The sequence below is a fragment of the Vulpes lagopus genome, chromosome 13 (assembly GCF_018345385.1).
Source record: "Vulpes lagopus strain Blue_001 chromosome 13, ASM1834538v1, whole genome shotgun sequence".
Taxonomy (NCBI): Eukaryota; Metazoa; Chordata; class Mammalia; order Carnivora; family Canidae; genus Vulpes; species Vulpes lagopus.
The window spans coordinates 44790024-44809052 of record NC_054836.1 but is presented as its reverse complement, the minus strand read 5'-3'; the positions used below and the strand labels follow the sequence as shown (position 1 = coordinate 44809052).

Here is a 19029-nt window from a genome sequence, read left to right as displayed (position 1 = left end):
GTATGGCTTCTTACTCTTGTTGAGATAGCTCTGCAGCACCATTGCAGCTCAGGAGCTCCCAGTGCGATTGGGCAAGGTCTTTGTTGTTACTGCATCACATCCATATTTCTTCTCTTTGCATAATCATGCTTTCTTTGCCCCTTCAGAGAGTTTGTTCCCCATAGCACTCTCCACTAAATTTGCTGCACACAAATCTTCATGTCAGAGTTTAACCCTAAGGAACTCAGTGTGTCATGAGGTCCAATAACCACTTGGGAAAATGAAAAGGAAGGTGTTGTCAGGATGTACCCTTCATTTTGGACTTTGTTTACAAGACTTACTCTTGACTCCTCATCTAACCTCTAGAATAAAGGTAAGACTTTGGGAGGGGTTACAAAGCAGGCAAAGTGTTGACTGGACCATCCTCCTCTTTTTATGCTTGCTCTTCCATATACCAGTGTTACAGTCTTCCCCACCTTCTTTAGTCCAACGTCTTCCCAGTAGCCAGAGAGCCCAAGTTATGGTCCATTTAAGTGCCTTAGTTCACCAACACTTGAAACTATTTCACAGGTGTCAAAAAAGTGATGAGATTCAACTCATACTAACACATTAATGAAAAACCACACTTTTAACTTCTCGTGGGGATTTATAGGTAAATGAATCAGATTGTTGGGGGGGAGTCAGAGTAATGGAATGCCTTCCTGGCTCCCAGATAAGCAAGAAGTTGGATTATATGGATCCAAATCTTCCTTATTATTCAGTTACTCCAGCCAGTGCATTCCTAACTCAGCCTCCCCATTTCAGTTATGTTCTGGACTTGGAATGATGGTGGGAACACTCACAAGACTAAAACTGTTCATCTAAATTGACAATAAGCCATTCATTTACAAATATTTGAGTGCTGTGATGTCTAACTAGTCCATGGAGGTACTATAGAGGTAAGGAATACAGGATATCAGGGGTGAAAACTCTCTCATGTAACTCTCCCATGTGGGCATATCACAAACTATGAAAGTGAAAATGCAGGTGTTACTAAACAACAGAAAAGTCCCATACTCTAGCCATGGATGGGGATGGGCGTCACAGATATTTTCTTAGAGTATCTACGTAATATTTTAGGTAGGGGTTAGGAGGGAGGTAAGTCACAAACCTTGTAAGACCAGCTTTAGAAACCGTATTATCTTTTGCTTGCCTTTTTGCATCTCATGCAGTGTTACTGCTTTGTACCATCTCCTTAACCCATCTTGAGAGTTAATTTTGTTAATTAATTTTGTTACCATAGAAGTTAAAAATAGTTTAAAAACATCAATATATAGTAAACAAATAGAATTAACTCATCACTGGGCAACTCAGAGGGTCAGAGTTGACCCATTCATATGCATCACAATATTCGTAGAATCGCCCAGAGTGTCCTTCTAGGAGGCAACGCTAGCCTTTCTACATCTGCCCTCTTACAAATACCCTTAGGACAGCCTTCATCCACATAGAAACATTTTAGCACTAGTCACAGACTTAACCTGTGCCACTTATTTGGGAAAAGATTGGTTCCACAAATTGACCATATAGGTGGTAGGCTCTGAGTATAAGGAACTCTTATTACTTGCCTAAAGTTTCCCTTGTTTCTGAGTGTATGCTGGAAGTCAGTAACATACTACAACCCACCAATGGATATACTGATCAGTGAAAATACTATAAAGAAAATAAGGTCAGTCTCTATCTCCAGGGTAGTTGCTGTTTATGGCAAATCCTTCATCTATTTATTCTGTCCTCAACTCCACCATCCTTTTCCCCATATTTAAAGGTCCCTGGAGATTACAAGACAGCAATACACACGGCAGAAGTATTCATGAATGACCCAACTTCACTGTTGGTGTTATCAGTGATGTGGCCAATTATGAGAGGGGAAGAAAATGCTTGAGAATCCCACACATATGCAATTCAATTTATTTGCTGTTTTATTTAATTCCAAAGACTTTATAATGTCACGTTTTCTTTTTGTTGGTATGATCGCTTTCTTAATTTAAATCTATACCATCATGATGATGCACCACTTATTTAGCTCTTCTATATAACTGGAACACAGCAATCTGTTTCCTATGAAATAACAATAAAAGAATTCCTTAAATTAGATGTATAACAAACTCAAGATATCTTATGCAGAGAATCATTACTAATATCTTTAGTTTTCATTTTTAGGATAAAGTTAAAGATCTTAATATTTTGCCTGGGAGTGATTATCAGGCTTTCCTTCGTGACCACTGCAAGGCAGGATGGCCTGGAAAGGGCCAGTCACCACTTGCGCCCTGACACTCCAGGCCTAGGGGCTGAAGGTGTGGCAAGGATACTCAACACCAAGACTCAGTGTGAAGAGAAACCTGTCATGCTACTAGCTCCTTAAGGGAGACCCTGAACTTCCAGTACCTAGCTCTCCCAGTTCTACACTTGGACACTTGGATAAGCCACTCGGATAACTTACATAATCCCATATAACCCACAACAGACCACCATCAACAGCACTGGGAATTAAATGTGGAAAACCACCATAAAAAACACTCCACAGAACTGAAAGGCTTTGGCTCCAATCTACTAGTAAGCGAGGATCTATAGAAACAGGTCTAAAAAAAAGAACAGGTCTATTACCCAATCACACTGCTGCCATTTTTTACTGCCCACAAGCAATGCTAGTTTTGGAGGGCAGACTATTCACTGAATAGGAAACCCCAAACAAAGTCCTAAAAGCCAATCATGAGAAATCCAAATTGGATACAGATACCAACCTCTGTACCTGCTATTTCCTAAACTTTACAGCATCTGCCTCGAATCTGTTTGAAACTTTGTAAGGTACCTTGGTTTTCCACCTCTCACAGTTACCTGAGGGAAGAAGTGATTCATATAGTAAATAACCCAAGTTGCTTAAAAAACCAAAGGAAAAAACAAATACATCCTTCATGAAAAATCATGAACCAAAGGAAAAAACAAATACATCCTTCATGAAAAATCTATTGTTCAAGATACTATTCTTTATCATTCTACAGTCCTTGGCAGGAAAATCATCACATGATTTGAAAAACAAAATAATAGACACAATCTAGAGAATTTGGCCTGAAAATTACCATCTTAACTGTATAACCAAGAGTAAATTAAAGTTATCTTCTTCACAGGGCTGTGATAGGATGGGGAAAACTGATTCCTACACACTGATGGGAAATGACAGCAGACCAAATGAGACTTTGAGAAGACTAAAGGTAAGATGGACAGTGTTTTGGTTTAGGAGCTAAGATTGGAACTTCAATCTCCTCAGGGGGCCCCTTATGCAGCCCATTCATCACTTGCTTACTTCCCTTTATTTTTGCACCCCAGATATAATCATCCTCCAGGCTCTACTCTGGGTCCTTCCCACTCCTTGAGCCCCTTCCCTAATCATAGGGTGGTCCAAACTCAAGCTTCAACCAGGTCTGCAGGACCTGCTAGTCCAGTCCCCCCACCAACAACCACACAGTAAAGCAAAACAACTCCCCTTCCCAAGTTTACTTTTCCAAGAATGTTATTACCATTTTCTCCTGGTATTCATGTTCAAACCCCAGTTTTTTTTTTTTTTCTTAAAGAATCAGTTTCATTGATGGATTCTCTGAGAATGTAGATATTTTAATTCCCATCAGAGTTAGGATCCTCATCACTTTATATCTAATGTTCAACTAAACTGACTTTAGTTTTTTTTTTTTTTTTTTTTTTAAGATTTATTTATTTATTCATGAGAGACAGGCAAGGAGAACGAGAGGCAGAGACACAGGCAAAGGGAGAAGCAGGCTCCATGCAGGGAGCCCGACATGGGACTCGATCCCGGGTCTCCAGGATCACACCCTGGGCTGAAGGTGGCACTAAATCGCTGAGCCACCAGGACTCCCCCTAAACTGACTTTATATAGAAGTTTCAGCCATACAGCTACACTTCAGTCTTCTCCTATACAGTCCCACCAGGTGAAGATGCATAGAGCACATTTCTTCCTGTCTTTTCTCTGTTCAGTTTGCTTTTGGCACCCCCTATATTGCCTACAGGACAAAATCTAAAAAGGAAATTATTTTTTAAAAGATTTTTTTTAAATTTTATTTATGATAGGCACACAGTGAGAGAGAGAGGCAGAGACACAGGCAGAGGGAGAAGCAGGCTCCATGCACCGGGAGCCCAACGTGGGATTCGATTCCGGGTCTCCAGGATCGCTCCCTGGGCCAAAGGCAGGCGCTAAACTGCTGTGCCACCCAGGGATCCCTTTTTAAAAGATTTTATTTAAGATTTTTAAAGATTGTATTTATTCATGAGAGGCAGAGACAGGGAGAGGGAGAAGCAGAGTCCCTGCAGGGAGCGTGATGCAGGACTTAATCTCACGACCCCAGGATCACGCCCTGAGTCAAAGGCAGATGCTCAGCCACTGAGCCACTCAGGTGCCCCAAAATATCTACTATTTTAGCACCACTTTCCCAACTCCTCACAGTTCTCCCCCTGGCTGGCTGTTCTCAGGCTCAATCCCTGGAACATACTTGACCTGGCCTGGCTGTCCATTTGAGCTCATGCTATTGTCTCCATTCTCACTCCAAAGAACAGCCCCCAAATTTGTATCAAAATTCACCACCTCTACATGGGACTGCCCGTTCTTAGCAACTCCACCTAGATCTATGTCCATCACTCTTTTCTCTCTCTGCCTCTGTCCTTTCCCACCACCCAGGTCTGCATCATCTCCTATAGCTCTTTGTTTCAAATTACAATTCCTAGAATGCAGGACTTCAAACTTGGGATCTCTGCCAATCCTACAAACATGGGCACCTACAGTTGTTTAAGAACATACTTTCAGTAGCACCTGGGTGGCTCAGTGGTTGTGTGCCTGCCTTTGGCTCAGGGCATGATCCCAGAGTCCTTGGATCGAGTCCCACATCAGGCTCTCCTTGGGGAGCCTCCTCCTCCCTCTGCCTATGTCTCTGCCTCTCTGTCTCTCTCATTAATAAATAAGATCTTAAAAAAAATATTTTCAAAATGGAGAAACACTATTGATCTATGGCTGCCTTTGCATCCAGGACCCAGTATGGAACAAACACAGACACCAAATAGGATGAGCCCGTTAGTCACTTACGTTCCCAGGACTTATGAGAGGCTCTCTTGGACTCCAACCCCTTCTGCATGGCCGTGGTACATTCCCCTCGGAACCGGCCATCCTGTCCCGTCACTTTGCACACTACAGGGATGCTCTCATATTCTCCATGCTTTAACCTGTTCTTATTTCTGGTGGGCCACACAAGAAGTTGGGAAGGGAGACAGCACTCGGGTGGCATCCGGATGATCCTGCCAGCCTTGTGATAAATCTGTCCTTTTGAAGAGGCCATAGGGCCCAGTGGACTAACTTCTGCAAAGAGGCAGTCTAGCTCCTCCATTTCACCTTCAGCTTCCTCTTCGAAGTCACAGTCTTCTGAATCCTTAAGAAGTACAGTGTTCGAGGCAGCATTTTTCCTCACTAAATAGCCTGTGCTCCCACTTGAGAAGTTGCTCAGGGATGTCTGCTTGATGCTGGTCACAGACTTTTGAATATCTGCACACTTCTTGAAGTTCTCGTGCTCCTCCTCCTCAGTCTCATCCTTCCTGGTCATTTCTTCATCTGTGTTCAGTTCCCCAGTCCTGATAGTCTTTCCCTGTGAGCCCTCAGTTTTGCAGGCTGGTGAGGACTCCTCATGTTTGGAAGGCATTTGCTCAGGGGATTTCTCCAGCTCTGCATCCTGACACCAGCTGCCATCACACTGAATCCCCGCATCTACTCCCTTGCTGTTCATCTGGGCCAACCAGGAGGGGTTAGGAACATACTTGGGGAAGCCATCCCTCACCACCACCTCATCCAATTCCCCACACCTGACTGCCCCTTCCTCTGTTGTCTTTCTGCTTTCTGGTGATGACTCAGGAGATTGTTCGTGTTCTGCATCCTGCCACTGGCTCATATCACACTGAATGCCTTCACTGACTTGGCTGAACTGGGCCAGAGAGGTAGGGGGAGGGACATAACTCTGAGGGCAGCTGTGCGTCTCTACCACTTCACCTTCATCCACTTTCACAAGGAGGCCATGGCCCCCACTGCCATCGTCTGGCATGCTCTCCCCAAAGCTAATGGGACTCTGGGATCTGGACTGTAGGCTCAGGTCCTCAATGGCCTTATTGCTGGAGCAGAACGGCCTTTCCTGCTGGAGCTGATTGCCATCTCCAGAAGACTGGCACAGACTGGAGTTTAGTGTATCCTGGATTTCATCTCTGTCTTTTGCTTCACCTGGAGAGGACAGGAATTGGGGAACAGCTGCACAGCCTTTTTCTTTTCCCAAGTTCATGTCCCTGATGGAACCTGACTTTACCACCTCATCATGTTTTACATCATGACACTGTTCTGACCAGACAGTGCTTTCTTCATCTTTACCTGCGATGCTGTCTGCACCCTCATGACGGTTATAGAGCACACTTCTACTTTCACAAGGACTCTGTGAAATCCCACTATGCTGCACCAGGTTCTCTGGCATGGTCTTACCATAAGTTAGGTTATACAAACGGATAGTTTCCTTCAAAGTCTTCCAGAACTGTGTTACAGGGCATCCTTTGCTCTGTTCTGGCCTCGTTTTTGCCTTCTCAGGTATATAGTGTCCTTGAGGTGATATCCTGTACACGATGTTATGAGAAGGGCTCTCAGGATGTGGCTCCTTCTGGACAACAGAAAACAAAACCCTACCTGTTGCTTCAGTTTTGCCGGCTTTTGTGTCAATATTAGAAGTCAGGATACTGGTCACCCTATTACCTTCTGAGTGGGTGTCTTGTTTCTGCGTCATATTTTCAGCCTGATGAGGTTCAGTCTGAGTCTCTTTCGTATTTGTTTTCTGTCCGTAGCCACTACACTGCCGGAACTGTGCTGTGTTACAAAACATAGGTCTTCGGTTAAATGCAGTGGGCAACGGGGACTGAGGGACGAGGAAGCCAGGATACTCACTGAGTACCACTGAATATGGAAAATACAGACTTCCGTTTCTGAAACCTAGGAGGAGAAGAACACAGCAGTTAGCCACTCTGTCTCTTGCAGCCAGTCACAACATTCAGCCAGTATGGAGCCATGTGGCCACACCACTTGTTAACATATGCAGTTTCTTCTATGCCAGTTGGTAGTTAACAGCCTCTACTTTCTCCCTGGAGACCCTCAGGATTCGACAAGGAAAGGGCAATGACCAGAATGGTGGGGCCTCCAGAACCTTCCTTCACCATTAAAGCAGGCAACTGAACTGATTAGTTGGTTACCAGGCCATCAGATAGTCAGCATATTATGAATCACTACTACTTAGTAGTATCTCTTTTTCAAAGAGACCAAGCACCTAGTAAGCGTAATTCGGGATTGTTGTGGCTGAGGAAAGAATAATTATGTCAGCTCTTATAGAGCAAAGAAGAACAAAAGTTCTTTGTACGTACAAGCCTTTGTAAACCTGTTCATTCAGCACTGTTCATTCACATACACACATCCCGCTTTTCCCATTTTCCTCTCTTTAGGGGTAAATAGTTCAATGATGCCAATAATGCCAGACACATTTCTTTCACACAAATTCATGTGGGGAAAGGGATTTGACTTTAAAAGGCAAATGAAGTTAAAACTTCTACTTAGTATATGAAAACAGTAATTATATTCAGATCAGTGTTCATCAGACAATTTACTGATGGCTGATCCTATGAACTCAGTTTCACTCTTTTTAAGACTACATCAAAATGTCTCTCGGACCTGGCCTAATGTATTTATACATAAAAGTATATGTTCTTTTTTCTTTATAGAAAGGGAACAGACAAGTCTCAGCTTGGAGTTCAACACTGTCTAAAGAGGTTAGAAGCCAATAGAAAGAAATTCATGAGTCTGATAACTTCCCACCACAAAAGTTGTAGTATATCATACAATAGACCAAAATACCTTAATAGCAGATCCCTTCCACTAGCATCCACCACAGGACCCTATTCAACTACCCACTGCAAAAACATAAGTGTTTGAGTTATTTTGTCCCTCACTAATCAGCAAAATCTATGGCTACTCTTTGTAATACCTTTCTCCCTCTGCTAACATGCATAGGACTTTAAGTCATCTGCCATGTTTTTACCTCAGTAACTACTACTAGTAACTTCCTTGACCCATCTTTCTGATATTTAGAAGTCTGTAAACCATACTAGTTCCAGAATTCATTTATTTTCTTTCTTCCTTCCTTCCTCCCTCCTTCCCTCCTTTCTTTCTTTTATTTCTTTCCAATTTTTTTGGAAAGTAATCTCTACACCCAATGTGGGGCTCAAACTCATGACCCTGAGATCAAGGGTTGGATGCTCTACCAACTGAGCCAGCCAGGCACTCCCAGATTTGTCTTTTTGACCCAACTGTGACCCCTCACTCGAGAGACAGTATTTGAAGGGCTTGTCACTGCCAATCAGGAAATAAGGAACAATGATCCCACTCCTTAGGATACCAAAAGGCCCTATTATCTGGTTTGTCACTATATCATCACTCTCCCACTAAGCCTCTAAGGCTGTAGCTGTATGTGGGTTCCCCCACAGGCCAACTCCTCTTCACTTTTCTGGGACATCTTCCTTCATTACTTCTTCCACTGCTACCCAAACCTTTTCTAAGTGGAAATCTTGCCATTTGTGACAATACGTGGACCTTGAGAGTATTTTCCTAAGAGAAATAAGTTGAACAGAGAAACATAAATGCTACATCATCTCACTTCTATGTAAAATCTAGAAAAAATGAACTCAGAAACAGTAAACTAGTGGTTACTGAGAGGCTGGGTGGTGGGGGAAATGAGGAAATATTGGCCAATGGCAAAAGAAAATTAACTCATCTTATTATACAAAGCAGGGTATTAAGGCAAGGAGAATTTAATATTGATTCAAAATCAGTGTATTTATAAAGCATGAATTTGGCCTTCTATTTCAATTATACAGCTATGTGTACTGCATGTCTAATATTAAAAGCAGGTAGAGCTTCTGATTTTGGATACCTAAGAAGTTTGTTTTTGTTTTTTGTTTTTTTTACCTAAGAAGTTTGGAAGTCACTTACTCTGAACAAAGTAAAAAGCTCAACTGAAAAAAAAATCAAGAACTCTTCTCAGATCTTTCACAGCAGTAGGTTACAGGTGAAGTGCTACTCCCCATGTTGGAGAGATATGTGACGCAGACAAGCCAAATTTACAGGAATATAAATCTAACATAAAAATTCCATAGGAACTAGTAGTAGGGTACGGAAACCTGAACTGTCACTGACGAACTGCAGGCTCATGGTGAACAAATCTGAGAGTTAAACTTCAAGGACCCATTTATAGGGAACCCTCCCCCTTACTTTGGTTTGAGTTTTATCTATACTAGCTCAACCAATTTCTTTTTTTTTTTTAATTTTTTTATTTATTATTTATTATAGTCACAGAGAGAGAGAGAGAGAGGCAGAGACACAGGCAGAGGGAGAAGCAGGCTCCATGCACCGGGAGCCCGACGTGGGATTCGATCCGGGGTCTCCGGGATCGCGCCCTGGGCCAAAGGCAGGCGCCAAACCGCTGCGCCACCCAGGGATCCCTAGCTCAACCAATTTCTTAGAGTAAATCTAGGAAAGAACTCTCACAGGAAGAGTGGGGAATAGAAACCATTGTGATATACACAAGAAGAACTCTATTCCTACCAATACTGGACCTTAGTACAAGCTAGTTAACCAGAGCCTAATTGATAACGGGGTAGGCAAACACTTAATCTCAAACCCATCCTAACCACCCTTCTCTACCACGGGAGGAGGAAGGTAAACTACTGTGTAAGTCCAAAGACACAATCTCACTAAAAGACACCTAACATCATAGTCCTTCAATAGCCAGAGGACTATGATCTCTGTCCTACCTCCACAACTTAACACGTCACTAAAGACCTATTTAGAACAGTTCCTTTTATCCAGTACAGAATGCCTGGTAATCAAGAAAATATTACAAAATATCCTAAAAGGCAAAACCTGTGTTGTCTGCAAAAACTTGGCTCTAAATATAAAGACAGGAATGAAAAGTAAATGCATGGAGAAAGATGTACTGTGCTAATGCGAATCAAAAGAAAGTGAACAAACTATTTTTTTTCAGACAGAGCAGACTTCACAGCAAGGAAAGGGATCAGGGATAAAAGAGTGGCATTGCATAAAACCTCAATTCTTCACTGAAACGTAACAATCCCTAAAGTTTATGCCCTTAACAAAGGTGAAACTATGTGAGGCAAAAAGTGATAGAACTGCAAGGAGAAATGGAATGACCCACTATTACTGTTGGGAGACTTTAACACTCCTCTATCAGAACAGGACAGATGCAGTGGGTAAAAAAATGAATAAGGATGGTTGAACTAAACAGCACCCTTAACCAAATGGAAGTAACTGACATCCACAGACTACTTCATCAAACAGAATACACATATACCCACATGGAACATGTGCCAAGATATCTGTACGATGAGCCAGGAAACACCTTTAGAAATTAAAATGTATATTAATCATACAGCGTCTACTCTTAGCCTACAACAGAATATAGCTGTAAAATCCCCAAATACTTTTGGATTAAATACACTACTAAAGTAACACTGAGTCAATACAGAAATCTCAGAAGAAATTTAAAAATATTTTGAACTAAATGAAATAGAACCTCTCAAAATGTGTTGGATGGCATGGAAGTGGTGCTTAGAGAAAAATTCACAAAACTAAAAAGATCTGAAAATCCATCATTTAGCCTCTAACTTAGGAAACTAACAAATGAAGTGCAAATTAAATCCAAGCATAAGAAAATTTAAAGCATACTTAGTGAAATCGACAACAGAAAATCAATAGAAAACAAAACAAAAGCTGGTTCACTGAAAAGATCAGTAACATTTATAAGCCTCCAGCCAGCTTATTGAGTAAAAAAAGGAAGACACAAATGATTAACATTAGAAATAAAAGAGGGTACATCACTACAAATCTTGTGGACAGTAAAAAGATGGAAAGAATACTATGAACTCTTATCACAGCTTTCAAAACCTACAAAAAATGGACCAATTCCTTGGAAGATAAACTAGACTCACAGAAGTAGAAATGGACATCTTTACAGATCTTTTTGTATTAAAGGAAGTGAATCAATTAACTGATAACCTTCCAGAACAGAAAGCATCAGGCCCAGAAAGGTTCACTGGTGAAGTCTACCAAACACTTAAGAAATTACAAATAAGGGCAGCCCAGGTGGCTCAGTGGTTCAGCGCCGCCTTCAGTCCAGGGCTGCATGGAGTCTGCTTCTCTCTCTGCCTCTCTCTCTCTGTGTGTCTCTCATGAATAAATAAATAAAATCTAAAAAAAAAAAAAAAATCTTAAAGAAATTACAAATAGATCAATGTCGAATAGGGAGCTCACACACAGACCCATATAAATATAATCAACCAATGTTTGACAAAGGAGCAAGGACGATACAATGGCGCAAAGATTGTTGTCTTTTCAACAAATTGTCCTGGAACAACCAGATGTACATGTACAAAAAGTGATCCTAGACACAAACTTTACAACAAACACCCTTCACAAAACGTAACTCAAAATGGACCACACACCTCTAAGTAAAAATACAGAAACTCTAAGACCTAAAGGGTAACACAAGAGAAAACTTAGATGTGCTTGGGTTTGGTAATTACTTAGACACAAAACCAGTGGCATACGTGATCCATGCAAGAATGAACTGATAAGCTCAACTTCATTAAAATGTAAAACTCAACAAAAGATACTAATACTGTCAAGTGAATAAAAAGTCACATATTGGGGGAAAATATTTATAAATACATACCTGATAAAGGACTGTTACCCAAAATATACAAAAAACACTTAAAACATTAAGAAAATAACCTGATTTAAAAAGAGACTAGAGACATTTGAGTCTCTAGTCAAATTGAGTCTCTAATCAGACTTTGAGACATTTATCTCAAAGAAAATACAAAGACAAATCTTACCAAGTAAACATGAAAACATGCTTCACATCATGTCATCAGGAAAATGGAAATTAAAGTAATGAGATACTATAGGAGTACTAGAATGGCTGAAATCCTGAACACTAACAACACTCAATGCTGGCGAGGATGTGCAGCAATAGGAACTCTGATTACTAGTGGAAATGCAAGATGGTACAAATGCAAAATGATATAGTGTGAAAGGAAGAAATTTTGGCACTTTCTTAACAAAACTAAACATATTCGTCCAGAACTTGGGAGAAACCAAGATATCCTTTAGTAGATGAGTGGATATATAAACATTATTCAGACAATGGAATATTATTTAGCAGTAAAAAAACAAAAGATATCGAGAAACAAAAAGATATAAGGAAACTCAAAATGTGTATTACTATGTAGAAGAAGCAAATCTGAAAAAAAGCATACTATAGGATTCCAATGATACAACTTTCTGGAACAGGCAAAGTTACAGAACCAGTAAAAGATAGATGGTTGCCAAGGGTTAGAGAGAATGGAGGCATGAATCGGTAAAGGACTTCTAGGGCAGTGAAATTATTCAATACAATATTATAATGGTGGGTAGGTATCTTTCATGATATATTTATCCAAACCACAGAACATACAGCTCTAAGAGCACACCCTAATGTAAAATTTGGGTGAAATGTACCACTGCGGGTTCACTGATTGTAACAAATATACCACTCTAGTGAAGGATGTTGATAATGGGAGAGGCATGCTGGAGGCATATGGGAAATCTTTCTGCCTTCTGCTCCCTTTTGTTGTGAACCTAAAGTTGCTCTAAAAAATAAAGCCTACTAAATACAAGTAAAAATCCTTGAATATGCATAGAATATATATCCAGAAAGATACCCAAATCACTAGCCATATTTTCTGGTAGACTGAGAAAAGGGATAAGAGGGAAAGACTTCATTCTTTGTTGGTATACTGTTTTAATTTTTAGCCAATGCATTTGGTTACTTTTTCAATAAAAAAGTAATTTAAACCAGTTTCAACTAAAGAGATGTCATTATTCATAGAATAGTTCTGCCTCTCCTGAATAATTCCAAATCAAAATGACTAGGTACAAAATAAACCACAATAATCTGCCCTGTAGGGTTAAGACAGCCAGGATGCTGAGTCTACTTGCTCAACTGGACTCATGTTATATTCCCCCATCTTTACAACCTTGGATAGGACAGATACACTGTTTAATACATAATTTCACCAAGCTAGTTAACAAGTTCTAATACATTCTTCTAATTTCCTACTTAACTCTATCCAAAAATGATGTAAATTATCTTCAGTCAACATCTCTTTGTACTGGCATCCATTCTTCTCTTGGCAATAGGTCCTTCAAGCTCCTGTGAAAAAGGAGAGACCTTCTCTGTCCTTCATACCACCGTCAACATGGGACATATAACTTAGACTGGTTAAGGAGACTAGTCCGTCTTTCTGGCTTGGTAAGTAGAACAAGGACAACATGTAACAAAGCCACACCACCAGGAGTTAGCTTTGGAACTCTTGTTGAAAATACTGGAAGGGGTACCTGGGTGGCTCAATCGGTTAATCCCAGGGTCCTGGGATCAGAGCCCTGCATGGGCCTCCCTGCTCAGCAGGGAGTCTGATTCTTCCTCTCTCTCCCTCCCTCTGCTTGTGTTCTTTCTTGCTTTCACTCTCTCAAAAAAAAAAAAATAAATAAAATAAAAATAAATAAATCTTAAAAAAGAAAGAAAAAAAACTACTGGAAGAAAAGGCTCTTCTCTGGGATCCCTAGCCATAAAATCATTACAGGCCCAGAAATGCTGTAACCATCTTTTGCCACTTTGAAATGGCTGAAAATGACGTCAATACAGGGAAAGTCAAAACCTAAGGCGGAAAAAAAAGAAATAAAGGGATATAGATTCTAATACGGATTATGTCTTTTGATTCCCTATTTAGCCAGCCTGAAGTGGCTTTTTTTTTTTTTTAAGATTTATTTATTTGAGAAAGAGAAGGAATATAAGTGGGGTGGGGGGAGTGGAAGAAGCAGACTCCCCACTGAGCAGCAAGCTGGACTCCCAAGGGCTGAGGCCTGATCCCAGGTCCCTGGGATCATGATCTAGCCAAAGGCAGACACCTAACTGAGCAAGCTACTTAGGCGCCCCTAAATGGCTTCTTTCTTGGAATTCTAGGTTGCACAAGACAGTAAAATCCTATAAACTTTTTTTCACTAAAATCTCTGAGTTAGGTTGCAATTAAGGAAGCAAATAAGCATACAGATCTGATTCCTATTCCCAGTACTCACCACTTTAATTGTCCTAAAACCTCAACTCTCAGGACCAATATTTTATTTTATTTATTTATTTAAAAGATTTTTATTTATTCATGAGAGACACAGAGAGAGAGGCAGAGACACAGGCAGAGGGAGAAGCAGGCTCCAGGCAGGGAGCCTGACATGGGACTCAATCCCAGGTCTCCAGGATAAGGCCCTGGGCTGAAGGCGGTGCCAAACCGCTGAACCACCCGGGCTGCCCCAGGACCAATATTTTAAACCTTAAAGGTGAATTCCATTAAAAAAAAAAAAAAAAAAAAAGTCCGTGAGTATAGAATCTCAGCCTTTTAATTCAAGTAAATTTTAAGATACAATATTCATTTCTTTCTCTCAGGAATTTCTCACCCTCTGACCTCGAGAGTTTTCCTCATACGATTCCTTCATCCGAACCATTCCAAAACCGCATTACAACATCGGTATTAGTTAGGGGTCACCAGAGAAACAAAGCTAATGGAATGTTTATATATGAAAATTTAGGAACTAGCTCATGTGAAGGGACAAGTCCAAAATATGTCAGGTAGGCAGTCCTGCTGGAGACAGTGAGGAGCTGAGCATAGGTCGTATGCTGGCAAAGATCCTTATTGCTCGGACTGCGATTCTAGAATGGCTGCCTTGAGGGGCTCCTTGGGCTGAAGATTCTATTGAGGCGGGATCAGTGACTGATGAACTCACCAGCAGTGCTTATCACACCTAGTTTTCAAATCCTTGAAAACAGTTGCATAACATACACGACACGCTGTATCTAGAGCAGGGCACGCCGAAGAATTAGATTTAACATTCTCTTTGCTACTGGAGACATGAGAAGGGATAATCTATAGGGACTGCGAGCTCTCAGGCGCCTCTACCAGCGTGGTTCCGTAACATTGCGGTTTGACTCCTGCGTAACTCTGGCCGAGTCCTGCGCTCAGCCCCCGTTCCCTCATTTGTGAAACAGACAGCAATAATGGGTTTGTTGAGGTCAAATGAGAGAATCTACTTCCAGTATTTGGCAAAAGAACTGGCATATAGGTAGAATTCAAAATTTTATTAAGGTGAACTTCAAACCCTGCCCCGTATGCAGCCATATCTCTCGCGCAGGAGGGTGAGGAAAGAGAAGTCATGGACTGAGGGGTCAGAAAACCTCGGCGCTGCTTCAGGGGGAGCACCCCGCACCCCGCACCCCGCACCCCGCCGACCGCCTCACATTCCTCACCTGGCCCCGGAACACAGAACGGATTACCGGGGAGATGCTGGTACCAGGGACTCGGGTACGGCGGAGGGCCCACCGCGTGCACGTAGAAAAACGGCCTGGCGGTGCCGCCCCCAACATGAGCGCTGTTTTCCGAAGAGGAGTTCATTCTCTGGGCTGAAAAACAGGTGTCGGCGTTCAGGCGAGGCCAGCGCTGCGTCCCGCCGCGATGGAGGGCGTCGTCCGCTTCCCGCTCAGAACCCCAAGCCTGCGGGCGGGGTCCCCACCGTCTCTGCCGCTCGCCTGGCCTCGGGGTCACGGGCTGCACCGCCCCAGGCCCTGCGCCGAGCCGCCCGCGGGCGGGTCCCCTCCAGCGGGAGCAAGTCTCGGCTCCTGAGCAGCCGCCGCCGCGGCAGGAGGGCGGCTGAGGCCCGGAGGCCACGGCAGGAGCGCACAGGCCGCAGCGCGACGCTCTGGGCAGACCCGGGAGCTCCTCTCCAGGGCGTGTCCTGCCCGGCCTCGCCCGGTGCCTACCCCGCGCCCTCCAGCCGGGGAGCCCGCGCCCCGAGCCCCGGCGTCTCCCGCCCCGCGGCCGGTCTGTTCCGCGCTCCCCACACGCGCGTCCCCGCACACCCACCTGCCCCAGAGCAGGCTCCGCCACGCGGACAGGCTGGCGCCCCGCGGCCCGGCTCCCGCCCTTACATCGTCTGGCGGGCACGTGCCGCCTACTGCGCAGGCGCCGCCCTCCCGCCCATGGCCCGCGCATGCGCTCTGGGCCCGGCCGGCACCCAGGCCGCCCCGCCCGCGGGCACCTGAGGCGGCTCAGGGCCCTCTTCTGCCCGGGGCTGGCTGCAGCGCGGGGACGCGCAGGTGCTGGTGCTTCCAGAGGACCCCTCTCTCCCAGGCCGGCCCTTCCATTCGAGGGTGTGCGTTAGGATAGCTGCTGTCCCCTCCTCGGAGCTCCTGCCGTCCTTCCCTCCTTGGGCCTAAGCCCTGACCCTTAGGGAGAGGAGCGGACCTAGGAGGAGAGGGAGAAGGCGGCCTGGACGGCGCCGGCCTGAGGGAAGGCGATGCACAAGGGGGGGTGTTCCAGCCTGCTTCCCGCTGCGGACAGGAAAAGCGGGGTGCAGAGGCCCTGGCGGGTAGGGCGCTCTCGGTCGGGAGAGAGGGACGGAGGGCCTGGGAGGCCGCCCGTGGGCCGGCAGGTGGGCAGTTTGAGCGGGAAGCTGGCACACACGGACTCCGCTGGGGTTTTTTTGTTTGTTTGTTTGTTGTTGTTGTTTTTTCTTATTCATTCAGAGAGAGAGAGAGGCAAAAACACAGGCAGAGGGAGAAGCAGGCTCCATGCAGGGAGCCCGACGTGGGACTCGATCCAGGGTCTCCAGGATCACGCCTCCGGCTGCAGGCGGCGCTAAACCGCTGGGCACCTGGGCTGCCCGACTCTGCTGTTCTTTGCACGTGGGAGAAAGGAGAGTGGTTAACGGGAATCGTGGGGTTGGAAGGAGGCTTGTGAGTTTTTAAAATTTTTTTTGGCTTTTTAAAGATAGGGATTTCAGTATCTTTATGGCCAGAATGGAGAGATGGGTAGATGTTACCTACAGAGGAGAGAGAAGGGATGTTAGTTAGGAGGGTGTTCTGAGGAAGCAGTGTGAGGTTAGCTAAGCCTGGTTGCGGTGCTTTGCCTTGGACAGAAGAAAGTTACTCACATAGGAGGGACATGAAGTCCTGAAGGCAGGGATTTCAGTGCTTTAGCATCTGATGACCTTGATTTTTTTCTTTTTTTTGACCTTGATTTTTTTCAATGGAGACCAGGAATAAGACTTGCAGGGAGCGTTGAAAATTTGGGATGACTGTATTACCAGGTAGAAATTCTGTTTGAGCAGAAATAGTGGTGCCTGAAACTGGATAAAAGTTTTTCTGTCACATAGAGGTCTGGAGGCATGCCATTCATCACCGGCTGGTCTGGAACCTCCTTGCTGTCTCAAAGACCCAATCTCCTCTTTTTGTTCCACCATCCTTAGCAATGGTTTCCGTCTTCAAATTGCACTTGTTTCAAGATGGCTGTTCCAGGCAGAAAGCAGGGAGTTGAGAAGAGAACGGGTGAAAAAAGAGCACAAAAGGGTACACAGCAGCTTCTCTTCTGTCATCAGTTTTGGTTTTAAGGAGCTTTACTAGAAGACCTACCTGCCCAATTTCAGTTTATACCACATTAGCTTCCTATGGCTGAAATACAGTTTTCTTTTCGCTGGGCATATTGTCACTTGAAAAAAAAAATTAAGGGCAGCCCCAGTGGCGCAGCGGTTTATTTTTTTATTTTTTTAATTTTATTTATTTATGATAGTCACACAGAGAGAGAGAGAGGCAGAGACACAGGCAGAGGGAGAAGCAGGCTCCATGCACCGGGAGCCCGACGTGGGATTCGATCCCGGGTCTCCAGGATCGCGCCCTGGGCCAAAGGCAGGCGCCAAACCGCTGCGCCACCCAGGGATCCCATGGCGCAGCGGTTTAATGCCGCCTGCAGCCCGGGGTGTTATCCTGGAGACCCAGGATCGAGTCCCGCATCGGGCTCGCTGCATGGAGCCTGCTTTTCTCTCTGCCTCTTTCTCTTTCTCTCTCTCTCTCTCTGTGTGTGTTTGTGTCTCTGAATAAATAAATAAAAATCTTTTTAAAAAAAAAGAAAAAAATTAAGATTGCTGTGACTAAGGAAGAAAAATGGGTATTAGTTGAGCTGACAATGAACAAGGTCTACCATACTGCTACAGGGAGGGGGAAAAAGCAGTCGTCTACAGATGTGCAAAAGGACTGCTGGTAGAGTTGAGGGCTGACCTGGACTGAGGATCAGTAAATTATATTGTCCCTCATCTGCAGTGGTATGTCACTTGCTCTGTCATATTCAGTTGCTTGGGAAAGACATTGAACGATTCGATGGATAAAGGCTGGTTTTGTAAGGCTTATAGAAAGAAGAGAGTTAAAGTTCAGTGTAACGGTGGGAAATTAACATAATACGTTATGACACATAATATATACCATGCACTTGCATGACCTTGAACATGAATGCCTTCTTAAATTTTCATCCTAGGTACCTTACTCCACCCTACTTAGTGGCTAGTGTATAGTCAGGAAGAAAAAGGAAGTAATGTTGGGGAGGAACTGATCAAATGGAGAAAAAAGATAATGGGGATCGTTCACATGAGACTGAAAGAGTTAGAGTAGGGGTATTGTGGTCAGAAAATTTAAATTTAGGATTTTAGAGTTGGAGCAGTTGCAAATTATAGCAAAGTCCATAGGGTGGCCAGGCAGTGGTTTGCTGAAGTGCTGTGGGGTATAAATCAGTCACACTGAGGAAGGAAAAGATGAGGGAACCTGGAATTTTGGATGATCCACCTCCTCCTTCATATCATAGTCATTTACAGGTTCCTGTGTCCTCAGTGAATGTGGTAGATTGACCTGCAAAGTGAAAGGGAGAAGTATCAGATGTTTGTATTTATAATTTTACAATATTTTTAAGAGAGCTCCCCAAATTTTATAATATTCAGTCCCCAGAAAACTTGGATATTCC

The 19029-nt window shown here is 43.7% G+C and overlaps 2 protein-coding genes across 19 annotated transcripts in view; one reads left to right on the top strand and one right to left on the bottom strand.

Moving 5' to 3' along the window:
* The window catches only part of LOC121474702 (retinitis pigmentosa 9 protein-like), a 33954-nt gene extending 18367 nt beyond the window's left edge, over positions 1 to 15587 (top strand). For 3 of the 4 annotated variants that reach the window (XR_005983478.1, XR_005983479.1, XR_005983480.1), the window contains 3 exons: positions 3141 to 3224; positions 13340 to 13451; positions 14637 to 15587. The gene's annotated coding sequence lies outside the window, so the exon portion shown is untranslated. The remainder of the gene's footprint in view (positions 1 to 3140; positions 3225 to 13339; positions 13452 to 14636) is intronic. The other variant, XR_005983481.1, reaches the window with a different exon arrangement.
* LOC121474696 overlaps positions 9 to 19029 on the bottom strand; it is a 37720-nt gene continuing 18699 nt past the window's right edge. For 4 of the 15 annotated variants that reach the window (XM_041727764.1, XM_041727762.1, XM_041727763.1 and 1 more), the window contains 6 exons: positions 18834 to 18917; positions 17177 to 17531; positions 15495 to 17065; positions 5102 to 7027; positions 2757 to 2850; positions 9 to 2073 (listed from right to left, as the gene is read on the bottom strand). In XM_041727764.1, coding sequence (XP_041583698.1) covers positions 2768 to 2850; positions 5102 to 7027; positions 15495 to 16236 — 2751 coding nt within the window. In that variant the 5' untranslated portion in view covers positions 16237 to 17065; positions 17177 to 17531; positions 18834 to 18917 and the 3' untranslated portion in view covers positions 9 to 2073; positions 2757 to 2767. Of the gene's footprint in view, positions 2074 to 2756; positions 2851 to 5101; positions 7028 to 15494; positions 17066 to 17176; positions 17532 to 18833; positions 18918 to 19029 lie in introns of those variants that run through there. The other 11 variants (XM_041727768.1, XM_041727767.1, XM_041727766.1 and 8 more) reach the window with 8 other exon arrangements.